The sequence below is a fragment of the Delphinapterus leucas genome, chromosome 8, assembly GCF_059928025.1.
Source record: "Delphinapterus leucas isolate spDelLeu-1000000601 "Yukka" chromosome 8, BTC_Dleu_Yukka2, whole genome shotgun sequence".
Lineage (NCBI taxonomy): Eukaryota > Metazoa > Chordata > Mammalia > Artiodactyla > Monodontidae > Delphinapterus > Delphinapterus leucas.
This window is the reverse complement of record NC_143136.1, coordinates 34,205,547-34,224,402: the sequence shown is the minus strand read 5'-3', so window position 1 is coordinate 34,224,402 and position 18,856 is coordinate 34,205,547. Positions and strand designations below refer to the sequence as shown.

Below are 18,856 nucleotides of genomic sequence, written 5' to 3'. Positions count from 1 at the left end.
GGATATTGGAAATGCATTGTAAGACCAGCAACTTAAAACAATCTTGTTTATATACAGACTGTTATAGATACCAAATCTTCATGGCAACCCCAAAACCGAAAATCTACAATAGATACACACACAAAATAGAGAAAGGAATCCAAGCACAACACTAAAATTAGTCATCAAATCACAAGAGAAGAGAACAAAAGAGTAAGGGAAGAAAAAAGACCTACAAAAACAAATCCAAAACAATTAACAAAATGGCAGTAAAAACATACATATCAATAATTACCTTAAACATATTAAATGCTCCAACCAAAAGATATAAACTGGCTGCATGGATACAAAAACAAGACCTGTATATATGCTGTCTATAAGAGACCCATTTCAGATCCAGGGACACACACAGACTGAAAGTGAAGGACACTACATAATGGTCAAAGGATCAATCCAAGAAGAAGATACAACAATTGTAAATACATATGCATCCAACATAGGATCACCTCAATATATAAGGCAAATACTAACAGTCATAAAAGGAGAAACTGACAGCAACACAGTAGTAGTGGGGGACATTTTTATAAATTTATTTATTTATATTTTATTTTTGACTGTGCTGGGTCTTTGTTGCTGCGCACAGGCTTTCTCTAGTTGTGGCGAGAGGGGGCTACTCTTCATTGTGGTGAGTGGGCTACTCAGTGCAGTGGCTTCTCTTGTTGCAGAGCACAAGCTCTAGGCCATGTGGCTTCAGTAGTTGCAGCATGCAGGCTCAGTAGTTGTGGCTCATGGGCTCCAGAATGCAGGCTCAGTAGTTGTGGTGCATGGGCTTTAGTTGCTCCATGGCATGTGGGATCTTCCCAGAGCAGGGCCTGAACCCATGTCCCCTGCATTGGCAGGCAGATTCTTAATGACTGCGCCACCAAGGAAGTCCCATAGTGGGGGACTTTAACACCCCACCTCCATCAATGGACAAATCATCCAGACAGAAAATCAATAAGGAAACACAGGCCTTAAAAGACACATTAGACCAGATGGACTTGATATTTTGATATAAATTGATATTTATAGAGCATTCCACCCAAAAGCAGCAGAATACACAATCTTCTCAAGTGCTCATGGAACATTCTCCAGGACTGATCACATACTGGGCCACAAAGCAAGCCTCAATAAATCTAAGAAAACTGAAATCATATCAAGCAGTTTTTCTGACCACAACACTATGAAATTAGAAATCAACTACAAGAAAAAAACTGTAAAACACATAAACAGATGGAGGCTAAACAATATGCCACTAAACACCCAATGGATCACTGAAGAAATCAAGGAAGAAATTTAAAAATACCTAGAGACAAATGAAAAACTGGACAGCTACATGTAAAAGAATGAAATTAGAACACTCCCTAACACCATACACAAACATAAACTCCAAATGGATTAAAGACCTAAATGTAAGACCAGACACTATAAAACTCTTAGATGAAAACACAGGTAAAACACTCTCTGACATAAACCACAGCAAGAACTTTTTTGACCCACCTCCTAGAGAAACGAAAATAAAAACAAAAATAAACAAATGGGACTTAAACACAAAAGCTTTTGCACAGCAAAGGAAACCATAAACAAGACAAAAAGACAACCCTCAGAATGGGAGAAAATATTTGCAAATGAAACAACAGACAAAGGATTAATCTCCAAAATATACAAACAGCTCATGGAGCTCAATATCAAAAAAACAAAAAATCCAGTTAAAAAATGGGCAGAAGACCTAAACAGACATTTCACCAAGGAAGACATACAGATGGCCAAGAGGCACATGAAAAGATGTTCAATGTCACTAATTATTAGAGAAATGCAAATCAAAACTACAATGAGGTATCACCTCACACCTGTCAGAATGGCTATCATCAAAAAATCTAGAAACAGTAAATGCTGGAAAGGGTGTGGTGCACAGGGAACTCTCCTGCACTGTTGGTGGGAATGTAAATTGATACAACCACTATGGAAATAAACAGTATGGAGATTCCTTAAAAATCTAAAAACAGAAATACCATATGACCCAGCAATCCCACTACTGGGCATATACCCTGAGAAAACCATAATTCAAAAAGAATCATGTACCACAATGTTCATTGCAGCTCTATTTACAATAGCCAAGACATGGAAGCAACCTAAATGTTCATCAACAGATGAATGGATAAAGAAGTTGTGGCACATATATACAATGGAATATTACTCAGCCATAAAAAGAAATGAAATTGAGTTACTTGTAGTGAGGTGGATGGACCTAGAGTCTGTCACACAGAGTGAAGTAAGTCAGAAAGAGAAAAACAAATACTGTATGCTAACACATATATATGGAATCTAAAAAAAAATTGGTACTGATGATTCCTGCCTAGTTGCAAGGCAGGAATAGAGATGTAGACATAGAGAATGGACTTGAGGACACGGGGTGTGAGAGGGAAGCTGGGGTGAAGTGAGAGTAGCATCGACATATATACACTACGAAATGTAAAACAGTTAGCTAGTGGGAAGCAGCAGCATAGCACAGAGAGATCAGCTTGGTGCTTTGCGATGACCTCGAGGGGTGGGATAGGAAGGATGGAGGGAGGCTCAAAAGGGAAGGGATATGGGGACATATGTATGCATATGGCTGATTCACTTTGGTGTACAACAGAAACTAACAAAGTATTGTGAAGCAATTATACTCCAATAAAGATCTATTAAAAAAAAGATTTAAAAAAATAGAGACAAATGAAAACAAAAGCACGATGATCCAAAACCTATGGCACACAGCAAAAGCAGTTCTAAGAGGGAAGTTTATAGTGATACAAGCTTACCTCAGGAAACAAGAAAAATCCCAAATAAAAACCTAATCTTACACCTAAAGCAACTGGTGAAAGAAGAACACACAAAACCCAAAGTTAGCAGAAGGAAAGAAATCATAAAGATCAGAGAGGAAATAAATGAAATAGAGACAAATAAAACAACAGAAAAGATCAATGAAACTAAAAGCTGGTTCTTTGAAAAGATAGAATTGATAAACCTTTAGCCACACTCTTCAAGAAAAAAAGGTGGAGTGCTCAAATCGATAAAATTAGAAATGAAAAAGAAGAAGTTACAATGGCCACCACAGAAACACGAAGGATCTTAAGAGACTACTACAAGCAACTATATGCCAGTAAAATGAACAACCTGGAAGAAATGGACAAATTCTTAGAAAGGTGCAGTCTCCCAAGTTTGAACCAGGAAGAAATAGAAAATATGAACAGACACAATCACAAGTACTAAAATTGAAACTGTGACTAAAAAAAAACCTCTCATTTTGTTTATGGTTTCCTTTTCTGTGCAAAAGGTTTTAAGTTTAATTAGGTCCCATTTGTTTACTTTTGTTTTTATTTCCATTACTCTAGGACATGGATCCAAAAAGATATTGCTGCAATTTATGTCAAAGAGTGTCCTGCCTATGTTTTCCTCTAGGAGTTTTATAGTATCTGGTCTTACATTTATGATAAAAACTGCAGAAAGTGGACATAGCGGGAACATACCTCAGCATGATAAAGGCTACATATGACAACCTACAGCTAACATCATACTCAGTGGTTAAAGCTGAAAGCATTTCCTCCAAGATCAGGAACAAGACCAAGATGTCCACTTTCACCACTTTTATTCAACATAGTTTTTGGAAGTCCTAGCCATGGCAATCAGAGAAGAAAAACAAATTTAAAGAATCTGAATTGGAAAAGAAGAAGTAAAACTGTCACTGTTTGCAGATGACATGATACTATACAGAGAAAATTCTAAAGATGCTACCAGAAAACTACTAGAGCTCATCAATGAATTTGGTAAAGTTAAAAAATTAATACACAGAAATCTGTTACATTTCTAAACACTAACAATGAAAGATAAGAAAGAGAAATTCAAGAAACAATCCTATTTACCACTACATCAAAAAGAATAAAATAAACCTACCTAAGGAGGCAAAAGACCTGTACTCTGAAAACTGTAAGACGCTGATGAAAGAAACTGAAGATGACACAAACAGATGGAAAGATATACCATGCCCTTGGATTGGAAGAATGAATATTGTGAAAATGACTATACTACCCCAAGCAATCTACAGATTCAATGCAATCCCTATCAAATTACCAATGGCGTTTTTCACAGAACTAGAGCAAAAATTCTCAAAATTTGTATGGAGACACAAAAGACCCCAAATAGCCAGAGCAATCTTGAGAAAGAAAAACAGAGCTGAAGGAATCAGGCTCCCTGACTTCAGACTATACTACAAAGCTACAGTAATCAAAACAGTATGGTACTGGCACAAAAACAGAAATATAGATCAATGGAACATGATTGAAAGTCCAGAAATAAATGCATGCACCTATGTTCAATTAATCTATGACAAAGGAGGCAAGATTATACAGTGGAGAAAAGATAGTCTCCTTAATAAATGGTGCTGGGAAAACCAGACAGCTACATGTAAAAAAATGAAATTAGGACATTCTCTAACACTATAAACAAAAATAAATGCAAAATGAATTAAAGACCTAAATGTAAGACTGGATCCTATAAAACTCTTAGAGGAAAAAATAGGCAGAACTCTCTTTGACATAAATCACCACAATTAACTTTTTCAATCCATCTCTTAGAGTAATGGAAATAAAAACAAAAATAAACAAATGGGATATAATTAAACTCAAAAGCTTTTGCACATCAAAGGAAACCATAAACAAAATGAAAAGACAACCCACAGAATGGAAGAAAATATTTACAAACGATGAGACTGACAAGGGATAAATCTCCAAAATTTACAAACAGCTCATTCAGCTCAATAACAAAAAAGCAAACAACCCAATCAAAAAAATGGGCAGAAGACCTAAACCGACATTTCTCCAAAGATGACAAACAGATGGCCAAGAGGCACAGGAAAAGATGCTCAACATCGCTAATTATTAGAGAAATGCAAATCAAAACTACAATGAGGTATCACCTCAAACCAGTCACAATGGCCATCATCAAAAAGTCTACAGACAATAAATGCTGGAGAGGGTGTGGGGAAAAGGGAACCCTCTTGCACTGTTGGTGGGAATGTAAATCGGTACAGCCATTATGGAGAACAGTATGGAGGTTCCTTAAAAAACTAAAAATGAAGCTACCATATGATCCAGCAATCCCACTCCTGGGCATATATCCAGAGAAAAACAAATATTCGAAAGGGTACATGCATGCCAATGTTCACTGCAGTGCTGTTTACAATAGCCAAGACATGGAAGCAACCTAAATGTCCATTGATGAAGGAATGGATAAAGAAGATGTAGTACATATATACAATGGAATATTACTCAGCCATTAAAAAGAATGAAATAATGCCATTTGTGGCAACATGGATGAACCTGGATATTATCACACTAAATGAAGTGAGAAAGACAAATATCATATGATATCCCTTATATGTGAAATCTAAAAAAATATATACAAATGAACTTATTTACAAAACAGAAACAGACTCAGAGACTTAGAGAACGAAATTATGGTTACCACTGAGGAAGGGTGTGGAGGGAGGGATAGACTGGGAGTTTGGGACTGACATGTACAGACTGCTATATTTAAAAATAGATAACCAGCAAAGACCTACTGTATAGCACAGGGAACGCTGCTCAATATTCTGTAATAAGGACCTCCCTGGTGGCGCAGTGGTTAAGAATCCAATGTAGGGGACACAGGTTCGTTCCCTGATCCAGGGAGATCCCACAGAGACACTAAGGCTGTGTGCCACAACTACTGAGCCTGTGCTCTAGAGCCCGTGACCATAACTACAGAGCCCGCATGCCACAACTATTGAAGCCCACGTGCCTAGAGGCTATGCTCCACAACAAGAGAAGCCACCACAGTAAGAAACCCATGCACCACAACGAAGAGTAGCCCCCACTCGCCGGCAACTAGAGAAAGCCTGTGTGCAGCAATGAAGACCCAACACAGCCAAAAATTAATTAATTAATTTTAAAATATTCTGTAATAACCTAAACGGGAAAAGAATTTGAAAAATAGATACATGTATATGTATAACTGAATCACTTTGCTGTATATCTGAAACTAACACAACATTGTTAATCAACTATACTCCAATATATAATTTAAAAAATTTAAATGTATATATGTAAAAAAAAAACCAATCTAGTCTTTCGGAGAACATTTCTAAAATAGTCTTTTTATTTATTTTCTTCTTTTCAATAGTCTTTTATTTTTACCCATATATTTACCATTACCAGTGTTCTTCATTCCTTCCTGTGAATCTGGACTTCCATTTGGGATCAACCTTCCTTTGATGTTTATTAAAATGATAAAACCCTCAGCTTTTGTCTTTCACAGTCTTTTAGGAGAATACTTTCACTGGATTTAGAAATCTAGGTTGACCTTATTTTTACCACTTGAAAGACGGCATTTGCTTGACACCTGACCTCCACTTCTTTAAAATTTTTATTTATTTATTTATTTGTTTTATTTATTTGGCTGTGTCAGGTCTTAGTTGAGGTATGCAGGATCTTTGTTGCGGCACGTGGGATCTTTTGTTGTGGTACACGGGCTCTTTGTTGCGGCACATGGGCTCTAGTGCACGTGGGCTCAGTAGTTGTGGCACACAGACTTAGTTGCCCCATGGCACATGGGATCTTAGTCACCCAACCTGGGATCAAACCCGCGTCCCCTGCATTGGAAGGCAGATTCTTAACCACTGGACCACCAGGGTAGTCCCTGACCTCCACTATTTCTGATGGGAAGTATGCTGTTATCCTTACTGTTGTTCACTTGAATGTCATGTGTTTTTTCCCTCTGGCTACCTTTAAGATTTTCTTTTTCATTTTCATTTTTAGCAGTTTGACTATGATGTATTTTGGTGTGATCATCTTTGTACTTATTTTGCTTGAGGTTCACTGAGTTTCTTGAATCTATAGATTGATGTCTTTCATCAACTTTGGAAAATGTTTGGCAGAGAAAATTCTAAAATATTAAATACTCTAAATACTTCCTCTTCTTTCCTTCTGGCATGTAATTACACATCTATAAATTGAGTGATATTGCCCACTGGTCTCTTCCATTTTTCAATCTTTTTTCTCTCTAAGCCCCAATTTGAATGATTTCTATTGACTTGTCTTTCAGTTAACAGATCCTTCTGTTCTGTTCAGAATGCTTTGAAACATTTCAAATGAATTTTTCATGTCAATATTATATTTTTCATATCTAGAACCTCCATTTGGTTCTTTTTAGTTTCCATTCTCTTCAAAATTCCCATTGTGATCATCCATTTTGTCCTCCTTTTCCACTTTGACACATTTATGATAGTTATAATGTTCCAGTCTGCAGATTCAAACATTTGGGTCACCTGTGGGTTTACCCCTATTGTCTGTTTTTATTTCCCCATGAATAGCAATTCTTTATTATATGATGGGCATTGTGAAGGATATGTAATAGAGACTCTGGGTTTTTTTGTTTTTGTTTTTTTTGTGTGGTACGCAGGCCTCTCACTGTTGTGGCCTCTCCCGTTGCGGAGCACAGGCTCCTGACGCGCAGGCTCAGCAGCCATGGCTCATGGGCCTAGCCACTCCGCGGCATGTGGGATCCTCCCAGACCGGGGCACAAACCCGTGTCCCCCGCATCAGCAGGTGGACTCTCAACCACTACGCCACCAGGGAAGCCCGAGACTCTGGATTTTTATATCTTCCTCTAAGAACTACTGAGTTCTTTTCTGGAATGCAATCAACTACTGGAAGATCATCTTGATTCTATGAAAAAGTTTGAGGATAGGTCTGTTTCACTTTTTGTCTTTAGTCCTAGTAGGTTTAACCCTTACTCTTAGGATATGATCCTTATTCCTAAGACCTGGCCTTTCTGGGATCTCAACTGAATACTGAGCATGTTCAACAAGTTCTCTCCACTTTAGCTGCATCAGACTCTGAATTTGTGACTTCTGAAATCTCTATTCAGCTCTCAGCTCTCCAGCACTTGTTCTCTGTAATTTCTCCTACAAACTCCCCTTGCACATGCACACTTTAGGATCCAGCCAAGAACCTGAGTGGAAAACCTACACAGATTTCTAGCGCTCCTTATCTGCTGCTCCCTCCTCTCTAGTACCCTGCTTTACAAATTCCAGCCACCTTAGCAGCCCAAAACTCATCTGTTTCCTCTGCTCAGCCTCTGCTTCCTCCACCCAGAAAGACTGTTACTTTCTGCTTGGGTTTCACTTCTCTGTGCCAGATTTGCTGCCAGACAGAAAGCTATTGTAAACGTGGAGCTCACCTCTTGTGCTTCCCTTCTCTTAAGGATTGCAGCCCTCCAAATTCCCATTGTCAAATACCAAAAAATAGTTGATTCATATATTTTACTAGTTTTAGGCTTGTGTAGAAGAGAAGAGTAAATCTACTATCAACTGCTAAGGCATGGCCGGAACAGAAATCCTCTACTATTCATTCTTTGATATGAGTTTTGTTTTAACATCACTTACCCAACAGCTTTCCAGAACAATTAAACTAGGTTAAATCCACTTGCTATTCCTTTTTATTTTTTGATGTGTATGTTTTTATTTTTAACCTAGATCTACTTTGTAAGCTTTAGCAAATTAACGTCCTAGAGTATATACAGTATAATTTTATTTTATCCTAGTTAGGTAGTACATAGTTTAAAAGTCAAACAGTTTTACAATGGCTAAATCAAAGAAATGTTTTTTCTCCCACTTGTATTAACCGTTTTTTCCCCTATATTTTAGGATGTTTCAACATCTTAAAAAGCTTGCTGGCCAGGGAGAGATTTTCCCTCCCCGGGCTAGCCAGATCCTAGAGATAGGAAAGGGCTTGGCTTGATAGTAGCACATCTTTCATAGGCTAACTAACCAATCTCAAGTCTATAGCCCTAACCACCTCCTTATCTCTCACATGGAACCAATATTTCCCCTGCCCTAAATCATCCCAGGGCCAGGTACCAGGCAACTAGAGACTATACTACAGCCCAAAGCCTGCTGGAATTATTCAGACTAGTCAATTCTAAGCTGTTGAATGCCACCCTGCATTACCTTTCTCAAGGAAACCCCAATAAAGGCTTTGGCTTGGGCTCTCCCCTTGCTTCTGTCTTCTGCCTCCTGACCACCCTGAAACTTCCGGGGTGGTGTGGTGTGGTGTGTCCCTTTTTCTCAGGAAATATAAATAATAAATTCTTCCTTCAACGGCATTACCCTATGTCGTCATTCAGTCATACTTCCATAAATTCGATCCCAGGTATAATTTAGTACACTACCCAACCCACTACCTAATTTTCACTCTTCAGAAGCCACCTTTCAACCTTTTTAAGGGATTTCTCTGGTTTGGGGCATAAAATCATGTTACTAATTACTTTTTTTTTTTCTTTTTAGTTTTTAGATACTATCTATTTTTTTAACTGAAGTACAGTTGATGCATAATATTATATAAACTACAGGTGTACAACATAGTGATTCACAGTTTTTAAAGGTTATACTCCATTTATAGTTATTATAAAATATTTGCTACATTCCCCATGTTGTACAATATATCCTTGTAGCTTGTTTTATACCTAATACTTTGTACCTCTTAATTCCCCACCCCTATTTTGCCCCTTCCCCTTCCCTCTCCCCACTGGTAACCACTAGTTGGTCCTCTGTATCTATGAGTCTTCTTCTTTTTTGTTATATTCACTAGTTTGTTGTATGCTTTTAGATCTCACATATAAGTGATATCATACAGTATTTGTCTTTCCTGACTTATTTCACTCAGCATAATGCCCTCCAAGTCCATCCATGTTGCTGCAAATGGTAAAATTTCATTCTTTTTTATGGCTGAGTAGTATTCCATCATGCATATGTACATGTATATATGTATGTATGTATATATATCTTCTTTATCCATTCATCTGTTGATGGACATTTAGGTTGCTTCCATATCTTGGCTACTGTAAATAATGCTACTATGAACATTGAAGTCATGTATATATCATCTACTGACTGCTTATTGTGGAAGAAAAATATTCACTCTCAACATCCTCCTCCCACAATTTTCACGTTTCTTTTCCCCTCAGTCCTCCAGTATATTATATATCATTTTTTTGTTAGAATAATACTTAGTGTTTATATTATTATGTATATGTAACTATTTTTCAGGGTTTAATAATATACTTACAAGTATCATTTTTTAATTTCCCTGGAGTTAATATGTGTCTTGCTTTTTTTATGTTTCTTTGTTTGCTTGTACATTTTCTATGTAAATATTACTAGGTCATTCCCAAACTTTCCATTAGAGTTCCACTAAAACTCTCCTCTTATTATACTCAAACTAATAGCTCCTATTAAAATAAATATAGGAAAGATATTTTGATTATGCTAAAAATCACCCTATTAATTTATATTGTTTTCCAGTATTAATTTCAAGTTTTATTTAAATGGACATATAGCCACAAAATTATTGAAAACTTGGCAATGAAGTCTAGGAAAATTACTGGCAAAGTAAAAGAAATAATATGGATTACCTCTAGCAAAACAATGCTTTTTTTAAAAACTATGTTTAAAGAACTGTCTTCAATACTCAACAGTTAAGCAAAATGAAGTTTGAAAAAATATATATATATATACGTATATATGGTATACAGGAAATGTTTTAGGATTTCACTAAAATTCAACTAATGTAATAAAACTATCAGGAAACAACTGGACAAATCAAGGAATCCTACAGCTAAATGAAATAGTGTCACTCATTTTAAAGACAACTCTGAGATACATTTAAGATTCTAAGAAGCTTAACTGTAAACAGAAGCAAACTCAGCATAGCAAGCTCTGGTGTGAGAGGTGGTTTAATGAAGCCAGACTGACTGCATTCTCACCTCCACCAACTACTAGTTCTATGACCTTAAGAAAGTTCTTTAAACCTTACAGTATCTGTTTCCTCATCTGCAAAATAAAGATGATAATAAGAGTATATATATATATTGAAGGGTTATAAAGACTAAATAAGCTAATCCGTGCGAAAGTAATTAGAGAGAGTCTATATAAGAAGAAAGGAGAGAGGGAAAGGAGGAGATGAAAAAAAAGGGTGTGCTATGCACTGAACGTTTGTGTCCCCTTAAAACTCATATGTTGAAGTCTAAATCTCCAATGTGATGGTATTTGTAGGTGGTGTGTTTGGGAGGTCACTAGGTCATGAGAATGGAGCCCTCATGAATCTGATTACTGTCCTTATAAGGAACTTCTCACCTTCCAGAAAGGTGAGAAATAAAGGTTTGTTGTTTAAGCCACCCAGTCTATGGTAATTTGTTATAGTAGTCCACGCTGACTAAGGCAGGTGTAAGAGGGCAAATGGGAGGGGAAGACTAAGACAGAAAAATGCATCCATGTGTGATAAACACTCAGAATCACTGACAGCAAGATCTCAGAGAACACCATGATTATGTATTCTACAGTAAACTCTAAAAACATCAATATAGCCTATAATACAGAAATAAAATACTGTAAAGTATCAAATAAAAGAACATTGCTTTTGTTTCTTTCCTGCCCCCTGGAAAAAAAAAAGACATTGTTAGTGTAGAACGTTTGAAACTATAAAAATGCATTCTTTTATTTAGAAGAGAAATTTAACATTACCTGTACAGAAAAATATTTCACTTCATCAAATGTAATTACAGTGTCCTCTTCATTGTTTGGGGGTAGCAAGCTATACTTTTTTGTACATTTCACCACGTAGTTAATAGAGATGCGAATGAACAAATTACTGTAATGTTGTAAACCGACTGAAAATACATATTTAGGAAGCAAACTTTGTTGTAATTGAACAGTAACACATTGTAAAATTAATCCATTAAACAATTCAGGCCAAAATCTATGAATCAATCAAATAAAGAAAGAAATTATAGAGCATATTAAACAATAAGGAAAGTCTTTTAAAATAGTATTTTTGCCCATCAGTGGTAGGTACAATATAAGTATGAAAAGAAGGTTGATTCTTCCTTAGATTACTTCTCATATTTTTATCCTCACATTTCCATTATAAGTCTTTTGCAAATTTTGCTATATATTATTTTTAAGGTGACTAAACATTTCCAATACATACTTGAAAATTTTTTTCTAAGCATAATTACATAGAAATTTAAAACTTCAAAAAATATGTCACTTCAGAGTAATTTATTCTTAATTTTAGGACAACAAAATTTAAAGCAGCATTCTACTTTGTAATTCACTTCACTATATACTTCACTTATACTATATTGGTCTGTATTTTTATCTTTCATAGCACTCCATGAATTAAAACGATTTTGTTTTATGATTTAATTATCTTCAAAACTCTCTCTATTTAGAATTCTCTTCAATAGTTCACTTTATATACAAAAGAAACATCAAGTCTTCATAATGAGACTGGCTTTATGCCATGACAGATCTAATAATAAGCATTCAGCTTATTTAAAGGCACCGAGAAAAATAAACCCTTTAAACAGTGTTTGAGAAGCAAAGTTATTAATTAGAAATAAATTAGTATTATCATCCAAGAAGATATGTATATTTTCTTTAACTTACATAATGATCGAGGTGGATTACAGATAGCTAAAAATCTTTTGTCACTCTCCACATCAAAAAGTGGAGTTTAGGACTTCCCTGGTGGTACAGTGGTTGGGAATCCACCTGCCAAGGCAGGGGACACGGGTTCGAACCCTGACCCGGGAAGATCCCACATGCCGTGGAGTAACTGAGCCCATGCGCCACAACTACTGAGCCCGCACGCCACAACTACTGAGCCTGCGTGCCACAACTACTGAAGCCCACGCACCTAGAGCCCATGCTCCGCGACAAGAGAAGCCACCGCAATGAGAAGCCCGCGCACCGCAATGAAGAGTAGCCCCTGCTCGCCGCAACTAGAGAAAGCCCGCACGCAGCAACAAAGACCCAACGCAGCCAAAAATAAATAAATAAAGTAATTAAAAAAAAAAAAAAAGTGGAGTTTATTTTCCTCTGCTCTTTAATCTGGCCTGGTCCTGTGACTACTTTAACATGCAACTGATGTGACCAGGGCTGAGACTAGGATAGGGTGGCACTACCCAGGGTACAAAATTTAAGTGGACACCAAAAACTTCAGTAATCGATATTTTAATGTAATATTTTTAAATCAAAATTAATGCAGAAAAAATGTTTAATGATGAAAGACAAGACCCTAGGACTACATGGAAAGAAAGGTTTAACCCTTTCAGCATCTCAGCTAAGTCCAATCTTTCAGGCATTCTCACTAAGGCACCAGACATGTAAATGAGCCGTTTTAGGTATCCCAGCCCTTTTGAACTGCAGCCCCAGCAGGGATAATGTGAAGCAGAAGAACCACCTAGTGAACGTACAGATAGTGATTGGTAATAAAATGGTTAATGGTTTAAGCCACTGAGTCTTAGAGTGTTTTGTAAGGCAGCAATATATAACAGAAACAGTGATATATGATCACAGTATGGTTCTTAAATCAAAAGAAAGGATACTCCTAGGCGTAAAATGTTTGCACTTCTTTACATGAATGGCTAGGCAGCCAACCTATAACAATCAAAATAAAAACACAGCGAATTAAGTTTTAAAAGTTAACTTTTCTTCCATTTTACTCTCACCAAACTATATTTTTTTAAGTTTCAATTTGTTAGTTTTTCTCATTAGAAATATTTTTTCTTTTTAGAAATATCTAGTTACAGAAAACACCAGAAAGCAGAAAAATAGGCAAGATTTGTTCAAAGTAAACTTAAAACAAACAAGAATACAAAGGAAAAAATGGTTCATTTATTAACTTCAATCCAAATGTCATTCTTTGAATCATTTTGATTTTACATTAGGTAAGAACTGATACAACATAGCATCTGGCATATAACAAGAAATATGCCTTGCTTCAGATAAGCTTTTTTATCCAGTATCCTAAAACCACTTTATTCATTCAACAATCGTTCACTGACTATAATATGACAAGGGCTGTGAAGTACTCATTCTCTCTTGTACAAAGTGTTTCCAAATGTTAAGAAAAATTGTATCTTGTGTTTAACCATAAAATCAAGTACAAAATTCATACAGGAATACTTGAATACTAATATGCAGTATTAGCCAAATGTAGGCCATTTGATCTTAATTCAGCCATGCTTGGTCTTAAAAATCAAGTAAAAACAAGAGCAATATTATATTAAATATCTGTGAAACAAAATAAATGGTCCAATAGTAGTTTTAAATATAGCGTAAGTAATTTTAAGGATTTGGTTTTAGAACAATGCAGAAAAAGAAGTTAGCACTCAATATTTAATTAAAAGACTACTGTATCTGAATGATGAAATTCTAAAGAAGAAAATATTGTGGTCTACTTCTTAGAGAGACATACGTATAAAATGTTATGTTGAAAGAAAGGTTCTAATCTAAGTGAGACTTAAAATGGTATTGCCATAGGAAAGTCCACAAATCACTGTTAACTTCTTAAAATTGGGTGCACGCAAGGAGGGTAAAACAGGGAAATATAGCTATAATTTTGTTTTGCATAATTCTATATATAAAAATTCTGTCATAAATCACTGACTGCCTGTCAAGTATCTCAACATGAAGCCATCAGCAACTATCCTAATTTTCCTTATATTTCAATAGCTTTTTATACTTTTACATAAGAGATCCATATAATATAAAAAAGAGAATAAATTTCTATTCAAGTATAGAAGAAGATTTAACATTCAAAACCATAATGATGGGACTTCCCTGGTGGCGCAGTGGTTAAGAATTCACCTGCCAATGCAGGGGACACGGGTTTGATTCCTGGTCTGGGAAGATCCCACATGCCACGGAGCAACTAAGCCCGCAAGCCACAACTACTGAGCCCGTGTGCTGCAACTACTGAAGCTCGCACGCTCTAGGGCCTGCGTGTCACAACTACTGAGCCTGCATGCTGCAACTACTGAAGCCTGTGAGCCTAGAGCCTGTGCTCCGCAACAAGAAAAGCCACCACAATGAGAAAGCCTGTGCACTGCAATGAAGAGTAGCCCCTGCTCACTGCAACTAGAGAAAGCCCATGCACAGCAACGAAGACCCAATGCAGCCAAAAACAAACAAACAAACAAATCAAAACAAAAACCATAATGATGACCATTCACAGGTTGCAGATAACAAATGTTGCCACAGATTGTGAGACCCATCTGTGGCCCAAAGCAATAACCCTGTCAACACCTTGACCCCCAAAACACACTCAAACATGCACTTAAAACAGGAAAGCAACCACAGCTGTTGACAAAAGTACTTTATGTGCTCAATTTTAAGACATCTTTTTCATTTTTTTCTGAAAATGGGATATGATTATTAGAAGTAGGAGTAGTGGGTTGTGATGTAGTTATCATGGCTACACATGCACCAACTTTGCCAAATCACAGAACATTCAAAGAGAAGGTGATATGGCTGAATCACACACTGGGAGGAGCCATCAGTCACATGCCAAACATCTGTCAAAACTTCCAGCTAACTCTTAAGAGAAGCTTTTTGATGTCTAGCAATATGCAATTCAAATAAGGAAAATATGAACTATAAGGTTAGGAACTGTGGGAGAAATAAAAAGATTCTTCAAAATGTGAGTTCTAAAGACACGCAGAAGTCATATTCAAGAGTATGGATTTCAGAAATTAGTATGTCAACATAGTGACATGCATAATAGTTTATGGCCAAAAGTGATTTCAAAGAATCTTTTCTAAGTTTAGAGTCAGACAGTGAAGGCTTATACTTCAACTTTGATTATGATAGAGGGAAGAAAGTGTTATATAATTTTACGAGTAAGGTACACCACGGTCATTCTGTAAAAACAAAAGTGTATACATGAATTATTCTTATTTTCCCCCTAAAAAGGTGGTGTTAAATTCATCATATATTTTTTAATCAAGAAAATGTATTAGTACACAATAGGAACTAGAGAAGAGACACAAGAGAAACTCTCATTTCACAGCCACTAACTCTTCTGATAGTGTTTAGAAAATAAAGGTAACTGTGAGAGAATACCACAATATTTGATAGTTCTAAACATACATAGATCTTCACGGCCTATACTCTCTCTATAGCGCCCAAAAGAGAAAACAGACTTTTCTGGTTCTCAGCCTAGATATTAGGTCCCACCTGTGTGTGTGTGTACGTGTATGATTGATGAGTATGTTTGTTTTTGTTTCTATGGTTTATTATTTTTTGGATGAGAGAGAGATGTGGGATCAATTATCACTCAAGGTTCCCTAAATCTGACAAAAATATAATTATCTGAAGAGTTTAACAAAAATACTGGTTCCTAGGCCCCATTCTCAGTTTCTAAGTTAGCGGATCTTAAGTGGTGCCCAAGAATCAATGTTTTAAAAAAGTATCCCAGGTAATTCTGATGTAACTAGCATTTGGGAATCCCTAGCAGAGACATTTTTTCTGTGAATCAGGATGTTTTCCAAAATTTCAGTGATTACTAGAATGCTTTTCTGACTCATAAAAATGAAAAATTCATGAATATGTTTATCAGAGAGGACCATTTTCTACACATGCTTTTTGACATTAAATAGTTTTCATATGAAATAAAAAATAATTTGTACAGGTTTATTGAGGTTTAGTCATACATACCACATCGCCAAATGGCACCAAAGTTGGTGCCTCAGGTGTTACTTCTAGTTCTTTACTTTCAGACCCTTTAAGAGTTTTTCTCAGCATCTACAATGTAAATAAATTAAGACTTTATAAGGCAGAGAAGAATATAATTAGAAAAGATATTATACTTCAGCAAAACTTTTATGAGCATCTAGTATCAGGTATTATATATTTTATAACTTATATTCTATGACTTGAAAACGCCTCACTAAGTTTATCATTAGCAGAGAAACGAAATGTGTACAATTAAATATAAAATAATTAAGGGAATTATGAGAGAGGAGAGAAGTACATAATAGCATAAACAATGAGTTCTCCTTGTTAACTAAAAATTATGGCCTTAATCTAATGTGGACTAGGTCCTGTATCCCACAAATGGCAGTAATCCTGCTTGCAAATTATTCCAATATTCCTTCAGTTATCAGCCACTGAAGGAACTGGAATTTAATCCTTTGGAATGGTAGGTACAGTGGAAAGGAGTAATGAACAGATGGCTTTTGGTTTTTGGTTGTGTGATCTCATCCAGAGTAACCCTACTAACTAATATTTCTGGGCTAATAATTAACTTTGTTCTTAAGGGCTCTGGTCACAACACATAATGGTTAGCGTTTAAAAATTACAAGACATTTTAATATAGACTTGTATAGTAGAGTAAAGAGAAAGGGATGGGAGGGGAAAGGAGAGGAAGGGTGAGGGGAATAGTGAACAAACCGTCTATTAAAAATCTAACCTGAAAAGGAGAATTGTATTTATTCCCAACTTTCGCAGAACTTGAATCAACATGGCCTTATTTCCAAACAATAATTTCCCAGGAATCTTTGTCATTATGTGTCTTTCAAGAATCGCTTGTTTAATTTTTATAGTATGTAATAAATGTAATAAATCCTTATTATGTTGAAAATTTTGTTTTAAAGTACAAAACAAATACTTTCAGTGTACTGAAAACATTTGTTTTATACATCTTGGATCACTTTGTTATTGCTGCACCTGACTGGCTTAATGTGTTTTTTTTTATATACATGATTAAATCATAGGTTAAGCTAACTGAATGACAATTACTGTACAAAAATTGTTGTATTTTTTGTATTGTTGCAAATACAAAACAACAATTGTTGCAAAACTATCAATCTGTGGACAGTGTATGTGTATTTAATATGGAACCTCATATTTTCTAATGTTTTAATGATCTTATTATGGAAGTCTACTTTGAATATGCATTTTAAAAAATACAAAATAATTGGGGAAAAATCCTTTAGAATACTAATACTCAATTTATCCTTAACAACCTGGTATTTTATACTTAACAATCCCTCGTTTTCTTACCTTTTTACTTTTCCTTCCTCATATGAGCAGAGCTCTCTCCAATGGCAGCAGCATGAACAAAACAACTCTTTGCCAAAATTCTATTAGAACCTTGAACAAAACTTCTAAAGGCTAGTCTCATAAAGCCTCTGATACCACCTAGAATTTCTCCTGAACCTGCAGAGAATTTTAATTTCCGTTAATTCCACTATGCCTTTCCTCTCTGCTGCTTTTGGCCCCCAAAAGCAGAAGCTCCTCGTGGCACTTCTATTTTAAAGTCTGAACATTCACTCACATTGCTCTGCACTTCCTCCCCAGTGGCCTTTCTGGCCCACTCTCCCCCATTCCACAGTTTCTTTGAAAACCTACTAGCCTACGTGATTACCTTTTCCTAGGATGCTCCCACTCCTAGCACTAATGGCAAGCTCACTATCCTTACATCAATTAACATTCGCTAATGTGCTGGCAGGACTATATGCCTGGCACTTTGCTGATTCCAGCTTGAGACGTTCCTGCCCTTCAGAAGTTCAGGCTGGTGTTGAAGACAGGTAACAAAACAATGACAGTTTCACTATAAGAAAAACAAATGCTGAGAAGAGAAAGTTTTATCTTTACTCATTCTCTGCACAGGTCTTATACGTGGAAAAAGAATGATTTATTCGATTGGTCAGACACTGCCATTCATTGTACAAGCTACAGGTGCATGGAATTCTTAAGTCTAAAAGAGATGTTTTAAATCATCTTTTTCCCTGCCCAAGCTCAGGAGCAATGACTCCTTTTCACACTGTGTGGTTCTCTGACCCCATGAAACAAGACCACTCACAGCAGGGACCAAGGATTATTCTCTAGAGTAGCAGGAGAAAATATTAGAATTTTCCAACTTCTTTAACAAATAAGAAAGTAAGCACATAGAGACGACTATAAGCAGTAGACAAA

At 36.1% G+C, this 18,856-nt stretch overlaps 1 protein-coding gene across 1 annotated transcript in view; it reads right to left on the bottom strand.

Annotated features, from left to right (window-relative positions):
• The window catches only part of CATSPERT (catsper channel auxiliary subunit tau), a 152,119-nt gene that overhangs the window by 111,807 nt on the left and 21,456 nt on the right, over positions 1-18,856 (bottom strand). The window contains 3 exon segments of the mRNA XM_089916510.1: positions 11,615-11,760; positions 13,483-13,534; positions 16,595-16,681. Of these exon segments, the coding sequence (XP_089772636.1) occupies positions 11,615-11,760; positions 13,483-13,534; positions 16,595-16,681 (285 nt within the window).